At 40.4% G+C, this 27,159-nt stretch overlaps 2 protein-coding genes across 4 annotated transcripts in view; one reads left to right on the forward strand and one right to left on the reverse strand.

Annotated features, from left to right (window-relative positions):
- dmxl2 (Dmx-like 2) overlaps positions 1–21,580 on the forward strand; it is a 42,872-nt gene extending 21,292 nt beyond the window's left edge. Inside the window, exons 26-56 of one of the 3 annotated variants that reach the window (XM_041981966.1) lie at positions 1,367–1,477; positions 1,611–1,780; positions 2,843–2,940; positions 3,059–3,224; positions 3,632–3,896; positions 3,994–4,196; positions 4,343–4,735; positions 5,123–5,305; positions 5,411–5,707; positions 5,793–5,984; positions 6,520–6,596; positions 6,724–6,854; positions 7,353–7,598; positions 7,909–8,091; positions 8,393–8,476; positions 10,281–10,468; positions 10,597–10,730; positions 10,821–10,906; positions 11,014–11,215; positions 12,632–12,749; positions 13,811–13,876; positions 14,767–14,853; positions 15,099–15,220; positions 15,331–15,469; positions 16,837–16,897; positions 17,050–17,177; positions 17,267–17,344; positions 17,444–17,535; positions 17,625–17,677; positions 17,784–18,001; positions 19,885–21,580. In XM_041981966.1, coding sequence (XP_041837900.1) covers positions 1,367–1,477; positions 1,611–1,780; positions 2,843–2,940; positions 3,059–3,224; positions 3,632–3,896; positions 3,994–4,196; positions 4,343–4,735; positions 5,123–5,305; positions 5,411–5,707; positions 5,793–5,984; positions 6,520–6,596; positions 6,724–6,854; positions 7,353–7,598; positions 7,909–8,091; positions 8,393–8,476; positions 10,281–10,468; positions 10,597–10,730; positions 10,821–10,906; positions 11,014–11,215; positions 12,632–12,749; positions 13,811–13,876; positions 14,767–14,853; positions 15,099–15,220; positions 15,331–15,469; positions 16,837–16,897; positions 17,050–17,177; positions 17,267–17,344; positions 17,444–17,535; positions 17,625–17,677; positions 17,784–18,001; positions 19,885–20,094 — 4,781 coding nt within the window. In that variant the 3' untranslated portion in view covers positions 20,095–21,580. The remainder of the gene's footprint in view (positions 1–1,366; positions 1,478–1,610; positions 1,781–2,842; positions 2,941–3,058; positions 3,225–3,631; positions 3,897–3,993; positions 4,197–4,342; positions 4,736–5,122; positions 5,306–5,410; positions 5,708–5,792; positions 5,985–6,519; positions 6,597–6,723; positions 6,855–7,352; positions 7,599–7,908; positions 8,092–8,392; positions 8,477–10,280; positions 10,469–10,596; positions 10,731–10,820; positions 10,907–11,013; positions 11,216–12,631; positions 12,750–13,810; positions 13,877–14,766; positions 14,854–15,098; positions 15,221–15,330; positions 15,470–16,836; positions 16,898–17,049; positions 17,178–17,266; positions 17,345–17,443; positions 17,536–17,624; positions 17,678–17,783; positions 18,002–19,884) is intronic. The other 2 variants (XM_041981951.1, XM_041981959.1) reach the window with 2 other exon arrangements.
- A 186-nt stretch (positions 21,581–21,766) lies between these two features.
- Positions 21,767–27,159, reverse strand: gldn (gliomedin). The gene is made up of 10 exons (XM_041982493.1): positions 26,442–27,159; positions 25,675–25,726; positions 25,575–25,592; positions 25,357–25,455; positions 24,743–24,844; positions 24,475–24,591; positions 24,176–24,259; positions 23,963–24,088; positions 23,723–23,873; positions 21,767–23,620 (listed from the first exon to the last, which is right to left on the reverse strand). The coding sequence occupies exons 1-10, from the start codon at positions 26,967–26,969 to the stop codon at positions 23,155–23,157; spliced, it is 1,743 nt and encodes a 580-aa protein (XP_041838427.1). The 5' UTR covers positions 26,970–27,159; the 3' UTR covers positions 21,767–23,154.

Here is a 27,159-nt window from a genome sequence, read left to right on the forward strand (position 1 = left end):
AAATTTCCATTCGTCTTTGGTTCAGTGGGGATCTTGTTTCATTGTTAAATGGCTTTGTATGAAAAAGGTTGATTGTCCGAAAGCAGTTTTGCTTAATGAGATGCAACATTGCCAACTGGAGATGAGCCTCGTTGTCTTGTCTGATTGTTTGTTTACAGGTCAGACACACAAATGACTTAAGAGGTGGGGGTGCAGTACCGTGAATTATTTTTAAAACCCAGCATACATTTGCATTCATTATTGTGTTACTATAACTTAAACTCTTAGATTTAACAAGTGGGAATTTAGCATTTTCCACCCAAGGTAAAATCTCCTCATCATTAATGAGATAATGTATGAAGGTAGTGTGTGTGTGTGTGTGTGGCTGGGAGTTTGTCCTTTTTGCTGATGCTAACTCCCTGCCAGTGAGGATACATTTATATACATGCAGTATTCATTAAGGACATTTAGCTGCTTTTCTCAGCATGTTATAAAGAACACTGATTTTCACAGCCCTAATTTCTGCATACATGTCTGCTCTCACTTTCCAATTATCATCTTCATGTTATTTTAAGTAAAATCTTCAGTCTTGTCTGCACCTCTTTTCCTGTACTCTTTTTATTTTACTTCTTTAAACAGAGACAGAGAAATTTGACAGCTGATAATCATGGTCAGATATCGTGTTGTTACACAACATGCTGTTTGATTTGTACATTTCTTTATCAGAAAACACATTACAACCTGCTTCTAAAACAAGAGGGTTTTATGGAAAACTTAAGGTACTTGAGTCCTTCCACTCCTCTCTGTTTGATCAAGACCCACCATTACCACAGTAATTTGAGTATTGGCATGTTTTTGTAGAATTTTTCCATTGTAGATGAGTAAATCACTGCCACATATATGTAGAATATAATGGCCTATCATCCTTTAGTATACCAGTTTCCCTCTGTGCTTTCCTGCCCATTAGCTTTTATTCTTTGAAAGCGATAATATTGAACATGAGTTATAAATGTTATAAAAGAAAAGCCAAGCATATTTTTTTCTTGATTGTGTGTTCCTGCATCTTGTTAATCTCACATTTTTATTAACATAAACAACAGTGCATACACTGTTCCTCTGCTCCCTTTCATTATCACTGTCTTTTTTCTCTAATTTTCCATCCTATTTATTTAGTCTTTGGAAAGGAGGACATAAGCAGGTTGTTCCAGGGCTACGTAAGCACAGAGAGGGTAAGAAGGTTCAAGGACAATAGAAATATTTGACAGGATTGCACAAGCTGAAATGGTGCTGGAGTTTAAAGTGACTTTTTCCTTCCGGTAGTCTTTTTTTATTGGGTGATCTGTTGAAAGCTAGTGAAAAACCTGACAGCCTCCTGGTGTTTGTGTAGGTGGCGAGGCCCTTGATGAGTGTGGACTGAGGTACCTGCTCGCCATGCGTCTTCATACCTGCCTGCTCACCTCTCTGCCCCCACTCTACCGAATGCAGCTTCTCCACCAGGGTAAAAAGGCAGTATTCATTATACTACTGCAGTGACAAGTATAAATAATTCTAGTTTTGAACGATATGATTCATAGTTGACTTAATCTTTTTTGTCTTTCCCCACCCTGACACTTGGTCCGTCTCTGTATTAGGCCTTTCAACGTGCCACTTTGCATGGGCCTTCCACTCAGAAGCAGAGGAAGAGCTGTTGAATATGATCCCTGCCATGCAGCGAGGAGACCCACAGTGGTCTGAGCTCCGAGCCGTTGGAGTGGGATGGTGGATACGGAACATCAACACTCTGCGAAAAATGGTTGAAAAGGTACCACACAGACATGCTAATTAAAATGAAAGCTGAAATTTAAACAACTGAAGATGCAAGAACAAGGCATCATTCTGTGTACTTTGTTGGCTGGCTGCTGTTTCTAGTTTTAGGACGGCGATGAAATCAGTGGCAGCTGACTAGGAAGTAAATCGGGGAATCCGACCAAAATATTACAGTAGATCATGTTCAAATAGTTTTTCATTTTCCTTTGCAAAAGGTATATTAATCTTCAGATTTAGGTTTCTTCATCTTCACTATGTATTCTGCTCTGTACTCCAGTCCATTTCATATAGAAAGTATTCATTTAAAATGATGGGCTATCAGCTAAAGTTACTGAAGAAAGCTAGCACTGAAAAGGCAGCTGCTGCACAGACAATGCAGATTTTGCTCTGCAATCATTTTCCAATTCTTTAACTCTCTAAATTGTCCAATGTCTCGTCCTTCGTAGCCTTGTCTCACAGAGACAAATATCGCTTCTATTCTGTCTCTGTCCATTGAAAGACAGAAATTAGAGCCAATTGGGAAGGAACCATTTGGCATAACTATAATGCAATGTAGAAAAAAAAAACTACAGTGGACAATTTATTATTTTTTTCACAAAATAATCTTTAATCTCATTAATGTCACATCTGTACAATCATAGCCAATGTCAATGGTCATACAAGTCATATGGTTACATTTGTTTTGCTATTACAGTTCTTAAAGTGATGTGTGGTAATTAGGACAGTAAATTGTAATCTTTACGGTGGTGGTAGATGTACTATCAGTAGCAACACTGATGCAGGTAAACCTGTACTTTGTGCATACAGGGTATTAAAAGAAGATGGACTATCAGTTTAAATTATTGAAGTAAAGGGTGTAGTAAACAAAGGAAAAACGCTTATGTAGCTCTTTTAACAGTAATTGTGGGGAACAGTTTATTGGATTATATGATCCTTATTAATTATTATATCATTTCTAATATGTGAAGTTGAATATTGGGCATGTTCTGTTCTGCTCAAAGTACATTTTATGTGTAAAACCTTGTTTTTAGTGACTGTAATGTCTGTGTGTTTTCAGTTAGGTAAAGCTGCTTTCCAGAGGCACAACGACCCTTTAGATGCTGCTCTCTTCTACTTGGCTATGAAGAAGAAGGCTGTGCTGTGGGGACTCTTCAGGTGCAGTTGAACATTTTGTATAAATTTGTGTTTTGTTTTTTTTGGCGTCTTGCAGTTCAATGTTAGTGAACTTTCCTTCTATACCAAAATGATATGGAGCTGTCTTATTTCCTTTCAGGTCTCAGCATGATGAGAAAATGACTCAGTTCTTCAAGAACAACTTCAGTGAGGATCGCTGGCGAAAGGCAGCTCTAAAAAATGCTTTCTCCCTGCTGGGAAAGCAGCGCTTCGAACAGTCTGCTGCATTTTTCTTATTAGCTGGTTCCCTTAAAGATGCCATCGAGGTGTGAACACACACACAAAAATACAGTTTATTCTTCTTCACTCCATTTTCATTTTTCTACAGAGGCAATACAGTGTAGATAATGAAAGTGTGTATATGAAAGCTAAACCTCCGCATCAGTGATACAGATATCTGTTGCAAAGAGAAGCTAGTTCTTCTCTGCAGAGAAGTCTAAATTACACTGATAAAATGCATAATAATCTTGCATCGTTTTCCTTGGCCTGGGGTTTCCATCTACTCAGACAAAATATACAGATAGGCAAAAAAAGAATGAGCCCTTTATGTTTCAGCTGCTTGTATTGGCTACAGTGACTAAAGAATCCCCCAACATTTCCTAAAACTTCTGCTATTTCATGCTTACTTAACCTTCTAACTTCAGTGTTAACCCTTCTCCTTTGTGATGTTCAGGTGTTGATGGAAAAGATGGAAGACCTCCAGTTAGCCATGATTGTAGCAAGACTGTATGAGGCCGACTTTGAGAACTCATCCACCTGCCAAGGCCTACTTCATGAGAAGGTTCTGGGTTGTAACAGGGACGGTAGTGGCTACCACTGCTCCAGACTGCACCCTGACCCTTTCCTTCGCAGCATAGCCTACTGGATCATGAAAGATTACACACGAGCTCTGGATACGCTGCTGGAGCGTATTCCCAAAGATGATGATGAGAATCCTGGTCTGTATAACACATTAAGACCTCCTGAGACTTGTTGTGTTCAATATTTTTTACTGTTTTTTCCTCCTTTACCTTTCTTATCCTTCCTTTTGTGTAGATGTGATGGTGAAATCTTGCAACCCAGTGGTGTTTAGTTTTTATAACTACTTAAGAACACATCCTTTGATCATTCGTCGCCACTTTGCAAACCCAGAGGGCACAGCAACAACTGTGGGCCTCACTGCTGAGAAGAGCAGCGCAGACGAGATCAACCTTATAGAACGCAAACTGTTCTTCACTACTGCCAACGCACACTTCAAGGTGAGCTCGTTAGTTAAATTGCTACTCCACTACTCAGTTTTTATTATACAGTTAATTCTGTGTTGGGCTGATGAACTGAGATTCAACAAATTCTGTTTTAATATAAAGTGTTCACATCTAGTTTATAATATTGGTATCTTTTATAGGTGGGCTGCCCGGTTTTGGCTCTGGAAGTGCTCTCAAAAATTCCCAAAGTTAGCAAGAAATCCAGCTCCTCCTGTCTCAGCAAAGCTTCATCCAAGATAAATGTAAACTCAAGCCAACCCTTGGAAAACGGCACTCAGGGAGGTGTTGACTGGGGCTCCCCAGCACCACCTACCCACGCCTGGGGAGGAAATGATTCTACTGGTGGGTTGGACTGGAGCCAGCCTGTAGTCCAGGTGGAGGAAGATGAGCTCAAACTTGACTGGGGAGATAACAAGGAAGATGAAGAAGATGAAGAGGACGATGGTCTAACCATGAAGAAACAAGAGCTTGAGACCAAAGCAGATGAAGGCTCCAAGAGCGATGGACCCAAACTACAAAGAGAGGACTCACAGGTAACCATAACAAATCTGGCATCTGGCAGAAAATACATGAATCATATATTAAACTCCTATTTGCTTTGATTTTACACCCGAAACATTAGTAAACTAATACGCGTATTTCTTTAGAAGACTAAACAAGACTTTAAAGAAGGCTGGTTCTGTGCTAGGAATTGCTCGGGAGTTCTTAAAACTGATTATGTAAGAAGAAAAAGTTGTACAAACTTGTCAACCAAAATATCCTCCGAGAGCCTGAAGCAAGTGTATCTGAGACCTTTTGTTAATTTGAATTATATATTAGGATGGCTCTAAAAATAAAAAAAAATCACAATAATGCTCCTTTAAAGTCAGCATGTTGGCAGTAGGAGGCCTGCTTCATTAAGCATCTCTCATGTGTTTCAGGGTGAGTCAGAGGTGGATGTGATAGCAGAGCAGCTAAAGTTCAGAGCCTGTCTGAAGATCCTGATGACGGAGCTGCGCACGCTAGCCACAGGCTTTGAGGTGGATGGAGGGAAGCTACGCTTTCAGCTCTACAACTGGCTGGAGAAGGAGATAGCAGCGATGCACAAGATCTGCAACTACAAGGTACACTTTCAGACATTAGATTTTTCATTCTTGGTCTTTTCAAATGTGCTATTTTTTTTATCTGTTTAGCCATGACGGTTGAATTTTAATATTGTTAACACATAGGTGGAAGGGAAGGAGGAAGGATCAGAGGTAGAGCGTTGGGGAGATCGGACAGCATCTGTGGACATATCAGATGAGGCTCTAGAGGGTATAGAGGCAGGGGCCTACGAGCGTCACCAGATGGAACGACGTCGCCTTCAAGCCAAACAGCAGCACTCTGAGAGGCGCAAGGCGTGGCTGAGGAAGAACCAGGCCCTGCTGAGGGTGTTTCTATCCTACTGCAGCCTTCATGGAGCCAAGGGAGGTGGGGTCACCTCTGTACGCATGGAGCTTCTCTTCCTTCTGCAGGAGAGTCAACAGGTATGCATACGTGTCCATACACATAAACATACATATGTGTGTCTCCTGTAAAATAAAAATGACATTGTCCTCTCTTACTGTGTAGGAGACCACAGTGAAGCAGCTGCAATCTCCTCTGCCTCTGCCCACCACTCTGCCTCTGCTATCAGCTTGCATTGCCCCCACCAAGACAGTCATAGCCAATCCTGTTCTCCACCTCAGCAACCATATTCATGACATCCTCCACACCGTCACGTTGATGGAGGCTGCGCCACATCCTGACATCAGTGATGATGGGGTCAGAACATAAATAAGAATCTAACTTTCTATAGTGCAGGGATGAGTATGGAGAATTCATGATGGTTCTAGCAAGAGAAAATGGCTGCACCCAGTGTCTTCTTCTCAGAGGGCTTGTCTTAGTTTTTTTTAAGCCAGCATTTTGCGTTGAAAATCTTGGAATATTTCAGAAAGGCATTGGGTTGTAGGTGTTGTTTCTGCGTCTGCTTTTCAGCCAAATAATCATGTAGGCAGAATAAAAATGAGGGAGGAGAGCTCAAGCTGTTACTCTTTTCTTCCGGAGCTCAACTTGGATGATATCTTAGAAATGTGACAGCAGATCAGCACACTGATACTGAATGTTTGCTGATAACATTTCTTCTTTAATCACTTTGATTGACAAACTTGTCAAGCTTTGCATGCTTAGTAGACGTTTTCAGTGAGAAACGGTGTGAAAAGTGCAATATGGACACACACACCCTTATTATAGAGCCTGCACCATTTCATCTGATTGTTCATTGCGATGTTGGGTAATGAAGTGTTTCTATTCTCCTCAGGTGAATTCTCTCCACACATTAGCAGCATCTTTGTCTGCTTGCATCTATCAAGCACTGTGTGACAGCCATAGCTACAGGTAATTGTGTGCCATCAGTACAGCTCCACAGGTCCAACAGCTTTATACAAGATTTGGATTTCCTGAAAAACAGCCTTGCATAGTCCCAACTAACTGTCTCAAACCTCTTCTTTTGTTGGCTTTTTAGCGGCCAAACAGAGGCCAACCAGTTTACGGGGATGGTGTACCAGGGCCTGCTGCTTAGTGAAAGGAAACGACTGCGCACTGAAAGCATTGAAGAACATGTAACTCCCAACTCTGCTCCTGCACAGTGGCCAGGTAGCTAAGCTTATGCTTCACTAGCTGCTGGCATTTTGTAGATTCATAAGAAAACTTATATTAAAATTGGGGCACTCTGCTATTAAGGGGTTTTCTATTTATAAATGTTTCTTGTCATAATGCACTTAATAGGGTTGTTTTAAATGGAAATGAGTTAATAATTTTCCAGAATCCTCGCTGGGTGTAGTGGATGGGGAAATGGCACAAATGTGAGGATCAAAAGCATGACTGAAGGAGAATATGAATAGCAGAGTGGGAGGAAGAGCAGAGCAAAGCAGGCAATCTGTGTTTATGCAGAGAGGCAGATGGTGTTCTATAATAGGAGCTCCGTGGCCTCTGGGAAGGAAATGGAAAGACAGAGACTTATCACGGCATCATGCAAACGTTCCATAAATGAATTCCTCATTGTGGAAAGATGTCCTTTTTTATTCAGCTGTGGAAGTTATTTTTGTAAATTGCCAGTCAATCTGTTATACAAACACCACGTCCTCTCTGCAGGTGTGTCGTCCCTGATCTCTCTATTGACGTCTGCAAGGGAGGAGGACCAGCCGAGGCTCAGTGTGCTGCTGTGTGAAGCGGTCGTGGCTGTTTATCTTTCGCTGCTCATCCACGGCCTGGGCACTCACAACAGCAATGAACTCTTCCGCCTAGCAGCTCATCCTCTCAATAACCGCATGTGGGCTGCTGTGTTTGGAGGAGGGGCAAAAGTCATTATTAAGCCAAAGAGACCTGAGCTCCCACCAGGTAAAATGATTATTTTGTAGTTTGCCAATATGTTTTACTTTTCTTATGTCATAAAAAAATCCTCTCTCAGGGTCTTCATTATCTGCTTTTATCACTCTGCTCCACTGACCGTCTTCCTCTTAGTCATCTGTTGGCTTCTTACATCCCAAACTATCTTTAATCACATGGATCCAGCCCAATAGTTCCATCCTTCTGGAAGCTGTCTACATAATAGATATTCACCTAGTCCTTTCCTGTTGATGTTCCAAAGATGCTGCTGGTACTGGTGCGTAGTGTGTTGTGTGAGTGTGCCCTCTGCCCTCTGTCCCAGTGCCAGCTGATTTTGAGGCAGCCAGGCCAGAGGAGTCTCAAGAGACAGGAAGACCAGAACAGAGCAACCCCACCCCAAATCCCACTCCCATCCCTTCTGAAACCCAGCGCCCTAAACGACCCCCTCCTCCTGTCTTTATGGGTGAGGGGCTGGGGGCTGTGTCACCTGCAACTAAGGCCAGCTGTGAGTAACTAGGCTGGTGGATTGCAGTGCTGGTTTGCAGGATTGCAGTGCATGGTAATTGTACAGGTTTGCGTTGTGGCAGATGCTTGACCTACTCCTCTGTCTCTCTCTCTTTTGTGAAGCTACCACTGTATGCCCATGGCCAACAACAATGAAGTGCTATGAAAACATTTGTGCTCAGTGTTTTGATTAGCCAGCAAATGTGTGTGTATGTTTGCGTGGGAGTCTGCGTTTGTGTGTGCATTGCATTGCACGTTTGTGTTGTAACATCCTCTGTATTCATCTTGTCGTGTCACTGAAGCAACAGCTGGGCCTAGCAAGGAATGTTCAGAGGCCAAGGCTGAGCAACCCTCTCAGACTAATTCTGAATCTGAGACTAAACCAGGTACATCTTGAGAGGTTTTAAGACCAATTAATATTTACTGTAGATTTCAAACTGTGTTTAATCCAGTTTGTAGTGTTTAAAAGATGTTTAAACTGGAGATGAGTTTCTTTACATCAAGTAGCTTGTAGCTGATTGTTTCTCTTGTGTGTGGCGTAGATCAGTGTTATTAGATTTGTAGAAATTAAGTCATGTCCTAAATATCTCTACCATGAAAGACTGTTTTAATTTGACACTGTTCATCTGTAGGGCTGTCACTTATTACATAATCTTCTGATTGTGATTGATAACTATGAGTTTTTGTAATTGTCAAATGTCTTGATTCACCTGTATGTGGAAAAATGACCTCTGTCATAAATTTCATATATCCGCTTTGTTTTTTTACCATTTAAAAGAGCAGCAGTCTTTCATCTCTGTGCACCAGTCCTCTGCAGCACAAGAGTTTTACTGCCACAAATGTTTATTTAAAGGTCCCTCACCTGCGTTAGTGACTGCATTCCAGTAACCATTAACATTAACGTTATGGATTTCATTTAGAAGCCTAACAGCACAGCAGTGTGGGAACATTTTTTAAGCCAAATGAAAAAGGGGGATCCCATTAACTTTGAAGAGCTGATTTGATGGATTTGTACCATAAAGGTATTGATCAAAAGCGCTAATCTGAAAAATTAACTTTGCATCCAGCACCCCACCCAATTCAGTGACCTTGGAATAAAAGCTGTAGCTGGCTATTGCCAAATCTTTCCAACAAAGGTGACAGTGTCTAAATTTTTAAAACTCGTGACAGCCCTATTCATTCATAGTGATGGGGCCAGAGTATTCTGTGCTCTGGTTTTATCTGTGAGACAGGAAGATAGGAGCTGGCACATCTGTGTGGAGTCTGAGGTAACTCTCAATAAGACCAAGAGCCTTTTTGAGAAACACTTTTCTAGCAGAGGCAATCTTAAATGTCAGGCTGTTGATAGGGATCACTTGTTAAAACTCTGCCCTTTCAAGGGCTGCTGCTATCTTACATGAATGTCACAGACACACAGCTATGTGGAGATGATCCACGCTGATGCTTCCCTATCTTCTCTATCATGTTCAAATTAAAAGCCATATTAAGATAATTATATTATAGTTGCCACTTAAATCAGAGGGCTTTTTTAAGGTGCTGTGGACACAGGAAAAAATATTCAGTGCGTAGGAACTCATCACATTTGCCTTCTGTGTTCAGTGTGTTTTCTTTGTGTATTTTGTGCCACACTACATCAAATATTTACTGATTGAATTATGTAATGGACTGTGTAGTATCTGTGTGTCTAACTGCACCGTCTACTCTGGTTTGTGTCTTGTCTTGTTATGTCTGGTGCGATGCCAGAGATAGACGTCCAGGATAATGGTGCAGGTTTGTGCACAACCTAGTGTGTCTTGCCCTGTGTCTCCATCCTAAATGTTTGTATGCGTGTCTTTGTATCTCTCTCTCTCTCTCTCTCTCTCTTTCCCAGTTGTGTTAGTTATCATTTGTGTGTTTTGACTGGATAAAGTCACAGAATTGACGTTTTATGCAGGCACTTCAACAGGATCAAGGTTATTGTTTACTGTACACTCCATTTGTTGCTGTAGATTATTCTCGGCTCTTGTTAAGGTGCGGATGCAGTATTCTTTCCCCCGCTTTATTTTTATTTACCTTCTTTTAGAATGAAAATGAGGCTGAATCTCAGCTCATCGTGATTCAAGCTACAGTTTGCTAATTTACCTCATCAGAGTTCACAGTAAAAGATGTTGTGTCTGTGCCCCCCCCCCCCCCCCCCCCCCACCCACCCAGCAGCTCCTCAGGCCCCGGCAGAGGATGTAGACCGATACAGACGTAGATTTAACATGAGGATGCTGGTTCCCGGTCGCCCTGTAAAGGAGACACCTGCCACCCCACCTCCTGTGCCAACAGAGAGACCTACCTACAAAGAGAAATTCATTCCCCCAGAGCTGAGCATGTGGGACTACTTTGTTGCTAAAGTAAGAAAATGAATGAATTAACAAATTAATTCTGTGACTCACAGTTTCTAGGTTGTTTCAAGTTATACCTCTGGTGCTCTTACTTTTGGCTTTTCTTTTCTCAGTTGTCATTTTTTCCTCCCTCTCAGCCCTTCCTGCCGCTCTCAGACAGCAGTGCTTTGTATGACTCAGATGAAAGCGGCGCAGAAGATGACGAAGACGATGATGATGCCTTCCTCTCTGATACACAGATGACAGAACACTCTGATCCCACCTCCTATAGGTAGGTCACATCCTCTCATATTATTTAATCCAGTTCTGGAGGCTTTGGTTCAGATGTTCTGATGTTTTTTTTGTCTGTTGGGACTTATAGCTGGGCTTTGATTCGCCTGGCCACAGTGAAACTGGCTCATCACAACGTCAAGAACTTCATCCCTCTCACTGGTCTTGACTTCACAGGTAAATGCTTACTTCTTCATTGATAAACAACATCATCCCCCAACACAAAGAAAAGTCATCATTGCTGACTGCTCTCTGTTTATTCTTTGTATGCTTTTCTATCACAGACCTGCCCGTCACGTCCCCTCTTAGTAATGCCGTGTTGAAGACTTTAGAGAACTGGGAACAGCTTCTGCTGGAACGAATGAACAAGTTTGATGGTCCACCTCCTAATTACATCAACACTTACCCCACTGACCTCAGTGCAGGAGCTGGCCCAGCTATACTGCGGCACAAGGCCATGCTGGAGCCTGACAACACACCCTTCAAGTGAGCACTGAATCATATGCAGTTATAAAAATATAGACACACTAATAAAACACTGGGACTCAGGGTTAGAGAAGCATTAAACATATAAAAACTTGTACATTTGTTATTTTTGTTTCCAGATTCAGAAAAATCTGGTCCAGAGATATTTATTTTATGGCTTGTACTCCAGCTTTGATTAAATCGATTGGACTGACCGGCCCCAAAATAGCTAAAAAATTATGTTGATGATTCTTCCACATTTCAAAGAGTATTTAATCTTTTGTAATAAGTCATCCATGTAACAATTTTATTTTGGAGCTATCAGGAGTAGAGGAGGACATTGTTTAGTAACTGTAATCTCCCTTGAGCCAACAACAGCAAATATCAAATTACAGTTGAGATAAAAAAAAAAGAGATAAAATAAAAAGTCAGCAGTAAGTTGCATTATGATTTTATCCCTTGTTCAAATATTACTACAAATGATTTCATTGTTTTTCATTGCATAGTGTTTAGTAACATCCCAAGTTATTTAAATGGACTTGGTATAGCATTTGTATAAAATCCTGTGGGTGCATTAACTCACCGAAACTAATCCAAAACTTTATCGCCACCCCTTTCCAGAGCGTTAAGTCACACTTAAAGTTTGATTAAAGAAAAAAAAAACAAACTCTGACGCTGCCAGCCTTTAGTCAAAGACAAGATGGGTAGGTTGAAGGTTTCTGAGAGCCTGTCACGCAAGGACACTTTCTCCTGCCTTAAGGCAGTAAAATGTGCAGGCCTGACCCTCTGGATTCCATCTTAAATTTGTAGATTGTTTTATGGGGAATAGCGTTTTAATTGGAAACGAGTTGGCTGTTTGTACTGAATTGTAGATGCACTCCTCTAAGAATTCCGTCCCTGGCCTCCTGAGGCCTGTGCTCTGTGGCTGAGGGATGCTCTGAGGCCTTCCTCTGTCGCCTGCTGAGCGGTTGCATGGTCGTCCATGTGGCCGGCTGGCTTACACACGATCTGGGGTGGCGACTAGTCTCCTTGGTCCCGTGGCACCCTTAGCTGATTCTGATCTTTGTGGTGGCCTGGTAGCATTTGCACGATTACTATTCATTCCTGATATTTTGCCCCCACATTACTACCCTGCATGCTGACACAGTCACTGTGTCGTGCTGTGGGTTTAATCACCAACAACTATAACGTCCTCATCCATTCATTCCCAACGCCAGTGAATACTTTTAAACTTTAAACTTTGTGACACACAGCACACAGATCATCTGTGCCACCTCATAAATATTCCAACATACCTGTATGGCTTCTACATGTGTTAAAATGTTTATAATCATGTCACACAGTGTAGAAAATATATTTCAGTAGCACAGGCTGTGTTGGAGCCTGTATGTTTAGTACATTTAATGAAGAGTTACAAGATTTTTTTTTTTCTTCCAGGACAAAGAATCATCAGTCCTTCCCAGCCCGACGTCTTTGGCATTTCCTGGTCAAACAGGATGTTCTCCAGGAAACCTTTATCCGTTACATCTTTACTAAGAAAAGGAAGCAGTGTGAGGTCGGCAACCTACATACATTAATAATTGTTTTTGATTTTTTTTTCTTCCATGGTTTTGAGCACATCTTTCAATACTGTAATAAAAACCACGTTGTCTTGGAAATCATATTTTTAATGTGGATCTGTCGCATTTAACTATTAGAATTTTAGAAGTCATCTGGGTTTGTTTTTGTTACTTATTTCAGCTTCCTCACTTTGTGATCAAACATCTGCAGTGGCAAGGTCGACCAATGACAAAACTATGTGACCACAGTTTAAAAATATAGGAAAAATTAACCACCCAATATTCATTAATGTGATCATTTATGCCAAATGAAGCCAAAAAAAGACTGTTTAAATATCACCATTTATTTAACCCAGCTTTTTGGATTCTTTAGTTCTTATTGGACAGCATGTCTTCAGTGGGCTGGCCTTCACAATAGAAGACAGAATCTACACACAATTTATGTAGTTTTGCCCTGAGATCTTAAACGGAATTAAATTTGAGGCTGTGGAGCATTTTAAACGCTAGATTTTAACCACGTATCCATTTCATAACGTGGCTTTAATACACTGAGATGTGCCCAATGAGCATTTATCTCTGTTGTCTATGTTTTTGTTGGTGTGATTATCTTTGCTTTGACTCCTGGGACATCTTATATCAAGCACAGGGCAGATCGCTGCCCTCTGTGATGTCTGGAGTTATTCGTTATTATACAATCGCTGTCATGACCTACTGCCTCCGTAGCTGCCAGTGACAATGTACAGAAAGTTCCAGGAGTTATTGTTCTGATGTATAGTCATGATTCTTGTTACTTGAATAGGGGTAGTGAGCAGGTTAAACCAGATGACTTTATAAAAATAAAACTGTAAGATCCACTGTTCTTATCTCCGTTTTAACAAGGAGTTATGACGAGGAGTTTCAAGTTATTCTCATTTAATCACCAAGTATTGTAACAAGATCTTGTCAGTCCTCAACATTTTCTTTTCATTTCATGGTTTATTTTTCTGTGTTTGTGCATGTGTTTTGTGTTGTGTCGTGTTGGTGTCTTCTGTCTATATTGCCTCTGTGTGTTGTGTAGTCTTTAGAGAACCATGTGGACCGTATAAATCCAAACTGCATAGCTGGAGCTAGCAGTCCCTATAAGGTAGTATAATTCACTGTACCAGTCTAGGCCCTGGCTCTGTTTGTTTGTCTGTCTCAGAGAGTCACAGCAAAGCCAAGCTTGAGGGAGCAAACCTATTAAATGTAAAAAAAAAAAAAAAAAGGAAGTCCAGATGCATGGAGGTTTGGGAGTTTGCAGGTTACGGTTAGGAGGTTGCACCAAATTGGGTGAAACAGTAGTTTTCTCCTCTCCAGCTTGGCCTCTACATGACTGCTCTGGCTATTTTTCTGACTTGAAATCTCCTCCAGGCTCTTGAGGATTAGATCTAATGTTTAATCTTTTCCTCTCACTGGGACACTTATGACATCCACTCACATGAACTCACGTCTGATCCCTAAAAATAACACGTCTCCCTGTGTATCACACTCCTTTCTCTTCTCTAGCCGGACTGATTCTGCTGGATTTAAAAGCAAATGTTAAAGAGGGTCGGCACATAGAGTAAATGTACTAACTTGCATGCTCACTGTCAGGGCTGTGTGAGGCTTGCTAATTGTGCAGTGTGTTGTCACAGCGGAAACCCAAATCAACAGGCAAAATTGTCAATATTTACAGTAACTGTATGCTCCTACACGTGACGATTACTCCTCTCCTCCTTTGAATGTGGCTGCACATGTTTTTATTTTATCAATCATTTTTAAAGTAACTTCATGACCAAAAGCAATAAAAATATCTTCTTTTTTTCTGCCCTACTCTTTATGGAGGGAATTTAACTTAAAATTATAATGACATTGTTTTTAAAGAACAGGCCTTTAAGCAATAATCTTACAAAATGTTTTACACAACAGCCACAGATCCCTGACTGTTAACTTGAATTTCTCCCCTTAGCTTTAATCCGTTGATTTTTTTTTTTTTTTTTTTTTTTGCTTTCCCAGGTGGAGGCAGATCTAGGCTACCCAGGAGGAAAGGCTAAAATCATTCACAAAGAGTCTGATATAATCATGGCGTTCACCATCAACAAGGTCGGTTGTCTCTGTGAAATTAAGAAAAGAAAAAAGAAGCACTCCATAGACTGTTATTTTTAATAATTTGCTGTAATTATTCTGGGGAATATCTGCAGCAGTGTCTCAGTTTTGTTAGCATTCACCCTGGAAAATTTGACAAAGAAGCAGCTTTCCCCTTGAAATATAACTTAATGTCAATTTATCTTTGGTAAATTAGAAGCAGGATTTTACTGAGACTTTTCCCTGCTTACTTTCTTTCACAGGCTAATTCCAATGAGATTGTACTGGCCTCCACTCATGATGTGCAGGAAGTGGATGTCTCTACTCTAGTGGCTGTTCAACCTTACACATGGATAGGGGAGGACTTTGATAAGGAGTCCCGCAGGTCTGACTTGCAAGACATTTATAGATTACTTATTTTCTGTCCTTACAATACAACCAGAAAATTGAAGTGATCTGAGTGATGATGGGTTATGATTGTGTGTTTTATTTCAGCTCTGATGACATCGATCACCGCTCCTCTCATACCAATATCGCCCAAGCTAGCTCTGTCTCCTTTACACCACCACAGGTGCCAGTCTCTGCATCCATGCCGTGGCTCGGTAGCGGTCAGACCAGCATGGGGGCCAGTGTGGTACGAGCTAATTCTCCACAAAAGCATGCACAACAAAACCACACTGATTTGTGTGCGGTTCATAGTAACAACCTGTAGGGGGAAACCAAATTCTTTCCTGCTGACTGCATATGAAACAGTGCCAGTCGTCTTCTCATTGCAAAATATTATGTTTTTAGCTTGTATTAATAAAATAATTAATATACTAACATTAAATGTAAACACAAGAAAAATTTCAGATTCAGAAAATAATATAGTCTCTTCACTCTGTTATCCATACATGTTCAGACAAAGTTTATATTTTTAATCCTTATCGATGTCAAGCCATGCCGACTAAACAGCTATCCTGCTGAGTCTATAGATGCTGATACAGAGAGAGGGCATGCTTGCATGACAGAGATGGCCCCATATAAACACAGATAGCAGCAGATCTCACAGCTGACTACCCAAGGTACAGATCTGCGTCACACTAACATACAGCCAGGGTTCTCCATGTCCCAGCCACACTGATAAATGTTAAGAGTGATACACTGAAGAAGATGGGACAGATGGTGTCACAGCAGCTTATACTGGGAGTTTGTTTAGGGCAGAGTGGGTGGTCAGTTTATTTTAGTCATTTTATGCGTGCATGCATGCTAGTAACAAGTAAGTTTCCTTCTAGATCCCCCACCTTTTTTTAGATTTGTATCAAGTTATAAAGTTTTGAATTGAAGTGGAAAAAATGAGAGATGTGTTAGATTATTGCAATGTAAAACTGAAGAGTAACGATCAGTTAAATACAGAGAAATATAAGTATTCTGTTGAAAACTAGCTAAATACCATATCTTTTTTTTTATTTTAATTAAATTAATTCAAAATAATTGATACATCACAAAAGGAAAATTAATTGAGTTAAACTGGCCAAGTTTTCAGTTTATGCATGTTGGCCCTCCAAAAAAATATTATACGCTAACCATCAGTCACTGATTTTATGATTGATAAAACTTCTGATAAAATCACCAGTCAAGACTACAGCTGTGGTTTTGATTGTGGTTAGCTTCCCCTGACTGAGCAGCATAGACAAACGTGAAAAACAAATCCTCACACTTGCTGGGCTGTCAAAAGGTAGCAACAGTTGGTCCAAAAGAGAAAATGAGAGGAAACATACAATCACCTCAGTTTCATGGAAAAAAAGGATGTTATCTAAAACATCACCAGTCTAATATGTTCACATAAGTGATGAAAGAACTTGAAGCTTCATGCTGAAACGATGCATTAAAATAAGCAAGTTAATATAAAATCACATCCTATAGCTTCTGATTGTTGTTGTAAGAGCAATAATGTTGCTAAGTGCACAGAAGCCCTGCTATTACACATGACATGAATTTATTTTCATGTATGTTTTGCAGATTATGAAGAGGAATCTAAATAATGTGAAGAGAATGACATCACATCCCATATATCAGTATTGTAAGTGACTATATTTAATTTAATTAAAAGCAAAGAAAAAAACTTTCATCTTTTTTTAATCTGTTGCTTCTCTCCCCCCATTTTCTTCCTTTCTTTGCTCTATTTGTGTGTGTGTGTTTATGTCTGTGTGTGTGTTTGTGGCTGCACTTCAGACATGACGGGAGCTCAGGATGGCAGTGTGAGAATGTTTGAATGGAACAGACCTCAGCAGCTCATTTGCTTCAGGCAAGCAGGCAACGCTAGGGTCACCCGCCTCTATTTTAACTCTCAAGGCAATAAGGTATACACACACACACACACACTTTCAATTATAGATGTGTTTAGTCTTTTTGCTGGGATTATTCTGATTCATCTGGATGATTCTTGTAGTGTGGAGTAGCTGATGGAGAGGGCTTCCTCAGTCTCTGGCAGGTCAATCAGACATCCTCCAACCCCAAACCCTACCTGGTAAGGTCACCTCCACGTCCTTATTTACCTTTGCAGTAGAAAAAAAGGCAATAATTGAATCTAAATGTGGAGTCAATTTTTTCTTATTTGCTCTTCCAGAGTTGGCAGTGCCACTCTAAGACCTGTGGTGATTTTGCTTTCATCACATCCTCCAGCCTGATCGCCACAGCTGGACAGTCCAATGATAACAGGTCAGCATCTGCACTGAGGCTCACAGTTTTTAAATCATCCTTGTTCTTTTTCAGTTTTTAACTCTTAATTTATGTATTGTTATCCATAGAAATGTTTGCCTGTGGGATACTCTCATTTCACCTGGCAACACGATGGTCCATGGTAGGAAACCTGAAATCTCAAATTAAGCCTGTTAGTGATGATGTTGTCTAATATGAAGCATCTCGATGATCTGCTTTTCACATTTCTTCCCTTCCCACCCCTTCAGCCTTCCCCTGCCATGAGAACGGGGCCACTGTGCTTCAGTATGCTCCCAAACAGCAGCTGCTGATCACAGGAGGCAGGAAGGGCTTTGTGTGTGTGTTCGACATCCGCCAGAGGCAGCTGCTACACACTTTCCAGGCCCATGACTCAGCCATTAAAGCCCTCGCACTGGATGCCTTCGAGGACTTCTTTGTCACTGGCTCTGCGGAGGGCAACATGAAGGTAGCGCATGCTTTATTGCTTACTCACTGACTTGAAAAAACACATTTCATTTTGATCATACACTGAAGCCACATGGTTGGTATTCAGATAAACCTCCTCCTCACAGACCTTTAGTCAAGCCATTTTGACCTGTGTGGGGGAAAAAAATTTCAAATTTGTGATTCTTGCTATGTCATTTACAGACCAGCACCCGTAGTTATCTGTAGTTAGAACAGTAGCTCAGATGCTTAGCTTAGCTTCTTAACACCAAACTTGAACAGTGGGATCTGCAGCCGCTGAAAACATTGAAATAACTCCAAACAAAGGAAGCCTTCGTACCACCGCTTTGCGAGATCTGACTTAACAGGCCACCGCCTGTGACTCTTATAAGAAGCCTATCAGAAATAAAAGAAGCAGCAAGATAAATATCTTCCTCATTTTGTACCATTACCTAGTACACAGAAAGTGCACCAGTAGAAATTAGAAGTGCTGGCGTTTCATATCAGGAAAGACCAGGTACACTTAGTTTGTTGGGATGCTGAAACTAATCAGTCTCAAGCAGAAACCACTGAGCCAAGAATATTTCCCAGAGGCAACTTGACCTGCTTTTCTGTTGTTATTGTTGGCTGTTGAGAATGCATGCGTTAAGAAATGGCACATAGTCAAAATGTATTTTATTATGTATTTTTGTCTCAAGTACAAATAGTGAAGAGAATATTTTAAAGTCATCCACAACCCCCCCTAATATCAATGACATAGAGTTCATGCAGGACCATGCAAAGTTTTAACTCTAAAATGTCAGTCAGATTTAATGTGTGTTTACCTTTCAGACAGTACCTGCATATGCACAGTAATTCTAGGTATTTGAGATTGTGAAAACATTTTGTCATAGTTCCTCTAACATTGTCTCTCTGTTGCTTTAAGTGTCATTATCACTGTATGACAAGGTGATCAGGACTGTGGGGGCTGCACCATCCTCTAAGAGAAGCCCTTAGTCTTCATGTTAAAAAAATACATAAGCAAATAAATACATAAAATAAAAAGTCTTTAGGATTTTGACTTCATATTAAAGTTACAACGTCCATAGTGGACACTTAAAGATGGTTTTCTCTTCTGCAGAATACGTTGAAGTGCCTGCAACACCTTGTTAATTATCTGTAATCCTCTGTGATACACTTTCAAAATCTAAGGATTTTGGATACTTTTATACTCCTCAAACAACCAATGTGAAGCTGCCTCACAGTGAGCAAACAACTGATCGGTCAGTTGTTAGAAACATTAACTGCTAGTATGGAATATAAATGGAATTCAGTTTATAAAATGCAAATGGGTTTTCTATTTATATCATTATTAAATCTACAGATTTTGTTGTTAAAACAGTGCTTTTGCTAATAAGCTGAGAAAAATCTAAATCTAAATGTGTCTGAGTTTATAAACTGGAATCAGAAAATGTTCCTGTGAAATTACTTTTCTGGTTGCCTGGCAACGTAACAGGGACAACAAGACTCCAGGCCAAGAAATGATATGTTATATAAAGCACAATTTTCCATTTTTACTCTAATCAAACATTGTAAAACACACATTTTTGAGGGCGCAATGATTACATATCTAAATGAATTATGTCATTTAATACCTCCTCTTCTTTGCGGGCAGTGCTGCTCATTTCATGCTGGTTATGGAGATATTTGTTAACTTTAGTGTCTTTTTTTACTTATTGGATTGAGTCTTACAGTGATAAGAAATGATGGTGCACATCATAGCCCACATTCAGATGAGGTTCTTGACTTTTGGATTGGCAGGCTACACATTATTAACATCACAAATAAGTAGATAAAAAAAGAGATTAAAAAATAAAACTGTTTTCATTTTCACTTCACTTCTTTTTTTTTTTTTTTTTCCTCCAGGTTTGGAAGCTAGCCGGCCATGGGCTCATGCACGCTTTTAGCAATGAACATGCTAAGCAGTCCATCTTCCGCAACATTGGTGCAGGTGTCATGCAGGTGGAAACGCGTCCTGGAAACCGAATCTTTACCTGTGGAGCAGACGGCACCCTAAAGATGAGGGTCCTCCCGGACCGCTACAATATCCCCAGCAGCTTGGTAGACATCTTGTAAAGCCTGTTTCAACTTCTGAGGGTTCAAAGAAAAAAGAGAAGGAAAAAAAAATCACTAATACGTATGTAACACTCTTTAGGTGCTGATAGTCTAATTGATGGGTACAGAGTTAAGTCAAAGGATCACTATGCTTTTGGCATTTTTGAGTGTGCAGTGTTCATGGGTTTACTGCTGATGTAAGTCATATCATAACAACAAACAGAGCTGCAAACATTTTTTTTTCCCAAAGGCTGAAAACAAAGGTATCATACTTGATTTTAAAGCTAGATTTATTGTAATTTTATTGAAGAATCTCTTCATAGAGTGTGTCCATAGGGAAGCTATGCATGTCCTGTTCTCGTTACGCAGTGCAATCACAGGTCTATTGATAGTGCTCTGTAAAAGTGCTCAAGCAAAAATTTTAAAAGTGTGTAACTGTCGTCATTTTGTGCCCACAGCTGAAATCTCTTAGCATCTACTGTAACCAGCACTGTGGTTTGTAATTAAGTCAGTGGTTTCCAGTGTGAATCAAGTTGTTGGAATCTGCATTTTGTTTCAATGGTTTTGCCCCCTCCCCTGCCCGGCTTTTCTCAGCCCTTATGGAAGAGGTGATGGTTCATTGCCCCTAATAGTGACACCCCCCCCCAAAACCTACTGTTTTACTGGCTGCCCATTGCTCACTGTGGCCTCTCCTGGTTTGGGTTCGACCCGGACACGTTTGGCCCTGGAGTGTGTGTTCACTCTGCTGTGTCTGCCGTCTGTACGCCTGCCCACCTGCCTGCCCTCAAATGCCTGTTTGTGTGGCAGACTCACTGCTAGAACATTCCTGTCGGGAAGATGATGTGTTTTACTCCTGTGACTGTGATTTTAATGTTTCATCTGTCTGGTCCAAAGCTAAACACCCACCCATCCACTCAGAGCAGAAACACAAAAGTTCACTTCTGGTTTTTGCACAAGAAAATCTCTAAATTCTTGTTTGTTTGTTTCTTTTTTATTAAATTGATTTTATTATTTAAATTATTTATGTTTGTGTTTGTTCGATTGATTGACCATTTCTTTATAAACAACTTAACTTATTGCCTTTTATTTTAGGAATGTAAGGGGTTTTACTGTATCTGACTGGGAGATGTGCAACACAGTCTACTGTATGTAAGTGTGTGTTACCTCGCTAGTTGTTTTTACTGTCTTATCCATAAGGAATAGATATTTGCACTCAAATTCTGGAGACACTAAAAGTTTATTTCAAATATATAAGTTATCAAAGAAGAAACTGTTATATACAAATGAATGTCTGGCTTTATTTGGCCTAATAGTAAAGCGTTTGAAATAGTTTTAATATATAAATTATATAAATATAAATATATATATATATGAACTACCACAACAGCTTGTACAAACATGAAAGCATTTCTTTATTTTTGGTTTGTATCATACCAGTTTGATTAGTTGTAACTTTTGTTAAGTGTATGTATGGTATTTATTAAAGATATTTGTGTTTCTCTCCCTCTTTCTGCTCACTGTGTATTGTGTGTATCTTATGGTTTTACTGGTGTCTGGTGTGTATATGTGTGTTGCATGCAAAAGAAACCAATATCACGGGTAAATGCTTATCAGGGCAGTTAAACCTGAGGATGTGTGAGAGAACAGGTCATGGTCAGTTTTACCTTTGTAAAGTGAATAAATTCTTTTTATTTCATCAAGGTGATTTGGCAAAGTTTTATTTATTTATATCTGTTTTCTTTTAAGGAGAGTAATAAAAAAGGTGCTCATGCTGCTTCACCAAATAGTCAGGTGGACTATATGTACAGAAAAATGGAGGGAAGGAGGCATACATCTTTATAAAAAAATGCATTAAATGAGACTGACATGCAAATATTAACTAGCACAACAGCCACAAAAGTTGAGTTATAGGTTCATCTTGTAAAAATAGACCTTTTTAACAGAGGACATTTTGGCTTATCAACTTGGATAAAACAGGTAATTTTATTAACGGTTGCAATCTTTCATGCATTCGGGAAAGTTAAGCTGAGAGATCCTCGTGTTCTGCAGTCTGTTTACTTTCACTTCTTTAGTTGGACCCTTAATGGACCTGAGTTCTCATTAAGAACTTTGTAAGAAGCTAATTATTTTATTTCCTTAGTATGACAAGTCAAAATTTCTGCCATGAAAAAGGTCTTCTGTCAGCTGATACAAATTGGTGAGTTTTCACACCGTTAGTTGCTCTAAAACATCCTTTGCAAACATGAAATAACTCGACCAATACCTGTTGTCCTGGAAGGGAAACTGGCGATAAAAACATGCTGATTGACTCATAAGAATTAAACAAACCACAGGACTTAACAAATACTTAACATGAAAATCCCCACTGTGTTCATAGTCACATTTTTACACTTAACATGTCCATAACATTTTTTTTTATTATTATTTTTAAATGATACAAAACATAAACAAAACTGACCCTCACCACAGTGGCTTGGCGTATTGGCTTGACATCAGCAGAGCTTCATCTACAGTCTCAGGAAGTTAAGGTGCGGCACCTCATATACATAGAACATGAAATTAATCCTGCCTGCAAGTTTAGGCTTTACTGTCATTTTGCATGTGCTTTGATAGACAAATAAGACATTATCCAGGCGCTAGTGCTTGCTCTCCAGCCCAAATGAACAGTAGCAAATTACTTCCTACCAGAACCAAACTGCCAGGACCCAGCCCAGGGTCACATGAAGAGCCATTAGAAGCCAGGCCTCGGCTTCAAGAGAGTGCCTAATAATAACCACTAGCTAACTTCTCCACGTAAATTTAGTTTATCATTTCATAGTGGCCAAAGATATGAGCACGGCCAGGTTAGCATATTCCTAGATCTCCATTTACTGACTGTGGAAAAAGGTCCCAAGCCACTTTATGCCAAAAACTAAAAATGTAGATTTGAGTTTTGAGGAATATGGGTGTATTTTTGGGATAACTGCTAGAATGGGACAGATACCTGATCATTTTCTGCAGAATTATACAAGCATTTTGTGCTGTATTGTAACAGTATAGCTTGTAATGTAGTCTGTAATGTTCGGCAGCAGGTTTTTTTTTTTACTCATCAGAGATGAAATGGACCACGTAGAGCTTGACAAAGCTCTGGTCCCACACGTACAGGTGTCTGTCCTTTGGGCTATAGGAGAGCATTGCCAGAACTCCACCAGGTGACCTCAAATCAAAGGTCATATTTACAGCCCTTCCCTTCAGCAGGTCAAAAGCAAAGGTGACTCTGGTATCCTTGGTGTCGGTGACATACAGGACACCGCAGGCGATGAAGGTGTTGCCGGCCTTTGTTCGGGGGTAGGTGGTGTTTATATACGATGTCACCGAAAAGGTCTTCTGGTCCAGTTGGGCCACCATGATGCTCTCATCCAAACTAGATGCAAAGATCAGCCACAAGCCATTTTCATCCACTGCCAGTTTGAAGTAGGTCTTGGAGTTTGGGAGCAGGTAGGCAAGGTTGTGATACAAGGCGTTCGCTATGGTGAGAGTGTGAAGCTTCTTGGTTTTGAAGTCAAATCTGTGAACCAACAAAACTCATAAAGTTTTAATCTGGATATAAATGAGCATGTCTAATAAAAACTAAACCACATAAGTCTGCTGCACCCTTTTAATGGCTAACCTGGCAATACTGGAGGTACTAGCAACATGATAATATAAGGAGCCATTGTGGACAGTATGGCCACAGCCTTGATAGTACTTTCTGACATCCACGGTGTCACTGCTGTTGTCCTGGAAGGCAGCAATATTTCTATACTCCTTCACCACACGACCTGGGGAAGAGCAAGCAAATGTCAAAATATAGTCTACTACAGACCTTATAAGACTTGCCAATAGAGTGGAATGAGGTGTCCATGCTGACCAGAAAAATGTTCTGCCACCCATATTCTCTCATCAGTGAGCTGAGCAGTATCTTTCATCCATGTGCCAAATGTGGTCTCCATCTTTGCCACAGTTCTGGGATTGATCAGAGACTTAATCAGGCATTCTGAGGGGAACAAAACGACATGCTGAGATGTTTAACTCCTCACATTACATTGTACTGCTGTACAGAAACACTTATCTGGAAACACACCGTTCTTCTCAGCAGGCTTCTTGTGTAGTTTCACAACCTGCTTCACAGGCAAGGTCTCATCATTTGGAACAGCATGTAACAATCCTGTTAAAGACAGGCTCTGTGTTTGACTACTATATGTTACAAGGTTCATATGAGCTGATTTTAGTGCAAATTTCAGCTGTGCACAAACTTTTTATTAAATGTTTTGACAAAGTACTCAGAAAAATTAACTGAACATGTTCAATTCAGAGGATTGTTTGAATCAAGCAAGAGGCAAAACTGTTTTGTGAGCCACAGAGTATGGTAAGTGTTCTTACCCAGAGTATGGGCTGCCTGAAGGTGGGCTCTGTGGTGCCTTGTTCTGGGAGGCCCCTGAGGTCCTGGAGGCCCAGGAGGCCCAATGGGCCCAGGAGGTCCTGGAGGACCAGGCGGACCTGAGTATGAAACAAACTGAGTGCAGGAACAAAATATTTTCTGTCCAAAATCATGTCCTACCCTTGGATATTTTTAAAGCTGTTTCCTTCTTTCGATTGTATTTGTTTTCAATTCAGTTATTAAAGTTTAAGGGAGTAAAGCTCTTCTTGCCTTCAACAATGATATCATTGGATGGTTGAGCATTCTCTCCAGGTGGGCCAGGCTCTCCTTGCTCTCCCCTTTCTCCTCGTTCACCTTTTTCACCCAGTGGTCCTGCCAAGCACATTGTGTAATGTTGATAAGAGATGTTTTCAAAACCATGAGACAGTCTTCCTCTTTGTTAAAAACATGAATTACTCCATTGACCCCCTAGTATGAATCATGCAGTTAACTGTGAAGGAGGGCAGAATTAAGTGGGAGAATAAGGGGACAGTTTTCTTGTTCATTTGGCTGAGGCCCAAAACCACAGACATGAATAATATTTGCTGAGAATCTGACAAAAAACCAGCAGTTTCTTCCTCCTCTTTTATACATAAGTAACAAGTAGAAAGCAGCATGAATCTGATTCAATTCAATTCCAAGCATGAACAGGAAACAACTCTGAGCATGTGACTTTAAGTGGTTGTGCGCCTCTTGGTATTTGGATATTTCTTCCTCCAGGTTATACTCAACCCTGTGATTGTTACATTTTACCAGCAGTTTTCCACTAAAATGGCTTCATTGCTTGAAGCTCTCATAAACAAAGATAGAAGAGAGAATGGGATAGAACCTCACTCTTTCTGTACCTTTTTTCCCTCTTTTTCCATCAGCCCCAGGCGATCCATTCAGTCCAGGAATACCATCAGTTCCATTGTGGCCGGGCAAACCGTCTGCACCAGGCAAACCTACAAAAATACAAAAAGTCCTCACCAAGAGCTGAGTGGAAAAAACATCCACCAAAGATATGGGTCACTGAATTTCATCGCCCTTACATAGAGTGAGGAAGGTTTATGTGCTCACTCACCTGGTAGTCCTGGAGGTCCTGCAATGGACAGTTTAGCAATGTTAGAGTAAAAATGGTATATTTTTAATGTTTAAAAGTGGCTTATGTGAGTAAGACGTACCGGCTATGCAGACTCCTTTAGTACTGTTGCAAATGTCAATCAATAATTTGATCTGGAGACAAAGATCATATCAACATATAACAATATCCTGATAGATTAAATTCTAGCAAACAATGCAGCATTTTAAAAATACTCTGTCACCAGTAAAATACCTGCATTTGAAATGCTATTCAAGTAAAAATACAAATTTATTTACAATATTTAAAGAACCAAAAGTCAATGTGTTTCTGTAGCAGTATGCTCATGTAGTATACTTTGTTTACAGTATATTTTGTTGCAACATTCTTGTGACTAATAGTTTAATCTGTTACGCTGCACAAGCTGAACAGGATTTGCATGACATTTCAAATTAATTAAGTTATCAAATTAAATATATGTGTGCAATGGGTTTGCATAGTAATTTTCTTCTGAAATTTATTGGGAGTAAAATGGAATTACTAACAGAAGTGGTTCATCAATGCCCCTGGATAACATTAATGCTTTGTAAAAGTAGTCTGTCATTGGAAATATGCAGCAATAAGGCCCTAAAACAGGATCTGTTTAAATCAGAATCAGGATTATTTTGTATTTGGTGCTGAGGAAATTTGTCCTTAGACAAATTATTAACAAATAGATCTGCAGTATTCATGCCCCTGATGGTCACACACCTCAGGATCATTTCAGTTTCAATCAGATGGAAATCCAGCACCAGTCAGCAGTTACAGTTAAAGATAGTTCATTTCAAGATAAGTTTATTTTTACTCTGTCACACAGACTTCTCATCTCACCGGAACCATGGAGTAAGTCATCATTATCATCATGTCATCCTCCATCTGTTCCTTGTGGTAACGATGGCCATGTCGGTGCTTGTGCTTGAGCTCGTGTTTCATCCTCTCCTTTTCTTCTCCGACCTCCTGACTCGCCTCCTGGAGATGAATCCCCTTTACTTCATCTTGATAATGCTCATGCTGCAGCTCCTTCTGCAATTCTTCGCTCCTTTTATTCCTAGTGTACTGATATTGTGGATGTTCCCCCTCACTCGCCCGTAGTCCTGCTGGTCCTCTTGGCACCTCCTGGAGGAACTCCACCACCGAGCTCTGCTCCACCTCCATCAGCCTTGCCTCTGTCTGATCCAGCCTGACACATTGCTGGTTCTGCTGGACCAGGAGCACCAGAAGGCCTACAGAGTTCATCAACGCCACAACACAGGTCCCATACAGCACCATGCGCTGTGGGGTAGTCATGCTGGGTGTCGGGATCCACATGGTCACCACTTCAGCTCCTCTCTTCTGAGGGTCGCCCTCTAACCTCAACATTCACAGAGAAATACAATTCTAGTAGTAAGCTCAAACAAGACAGGTTGGATTTATTTTAGATACTGTCAATAAAACTCAAACCAACTACAGTCATACTAATCCAACAAGTAGGAAGATCTTTGTTTTCCTCTCCAGATTATTTAAAAGTTCCCAATAATTCCGTCAGCTTCTGTCTGTGCTCCACCCGGGT

Source organism: Melanotaenia boesemani, chromosome 1 (assembly GCF_017639745.1).
Source record: "Melanotaenia boesemani isolate fMelBoe1 chromosome 1, fMelBoe1.pri, whole genome shotgun sequence".
NCBI lineage: Eukaryota > Metazoa > Chordata > Actinopteri > Atheriniformes > Melanotaeniidae > Melanotaenia > Melanotaenia boesemani.

What these genes read in the sequence shown, in the direction of transcription:
- gldn (XM_041982493.1), bottom strand. Translation starts at nt 26,969, where the DNA reads ATGTTGAGGTTAGAGGGCGACCCTCAGAAGAGAGGAGCTGAAGTGGTG. An exon ending in TGACTTACTCCATGGTTCCG is followed by an intron (nt 25,727 to 26,441) that starts GTGAGATGAGAA and finishes CTTTGTCTCCAG; the next exon opens with ATCAAATTATTGATTGACAT. An exon ending in GGTGGCAGAACATTTTTCTG is followed by an intron (nt 23,874 to 23,962) that starts GTCAGCATGGAC and finishes GCTCTTCCCCAG; the next exon opens with GTCGTGTGGTGAAGGAGTAT.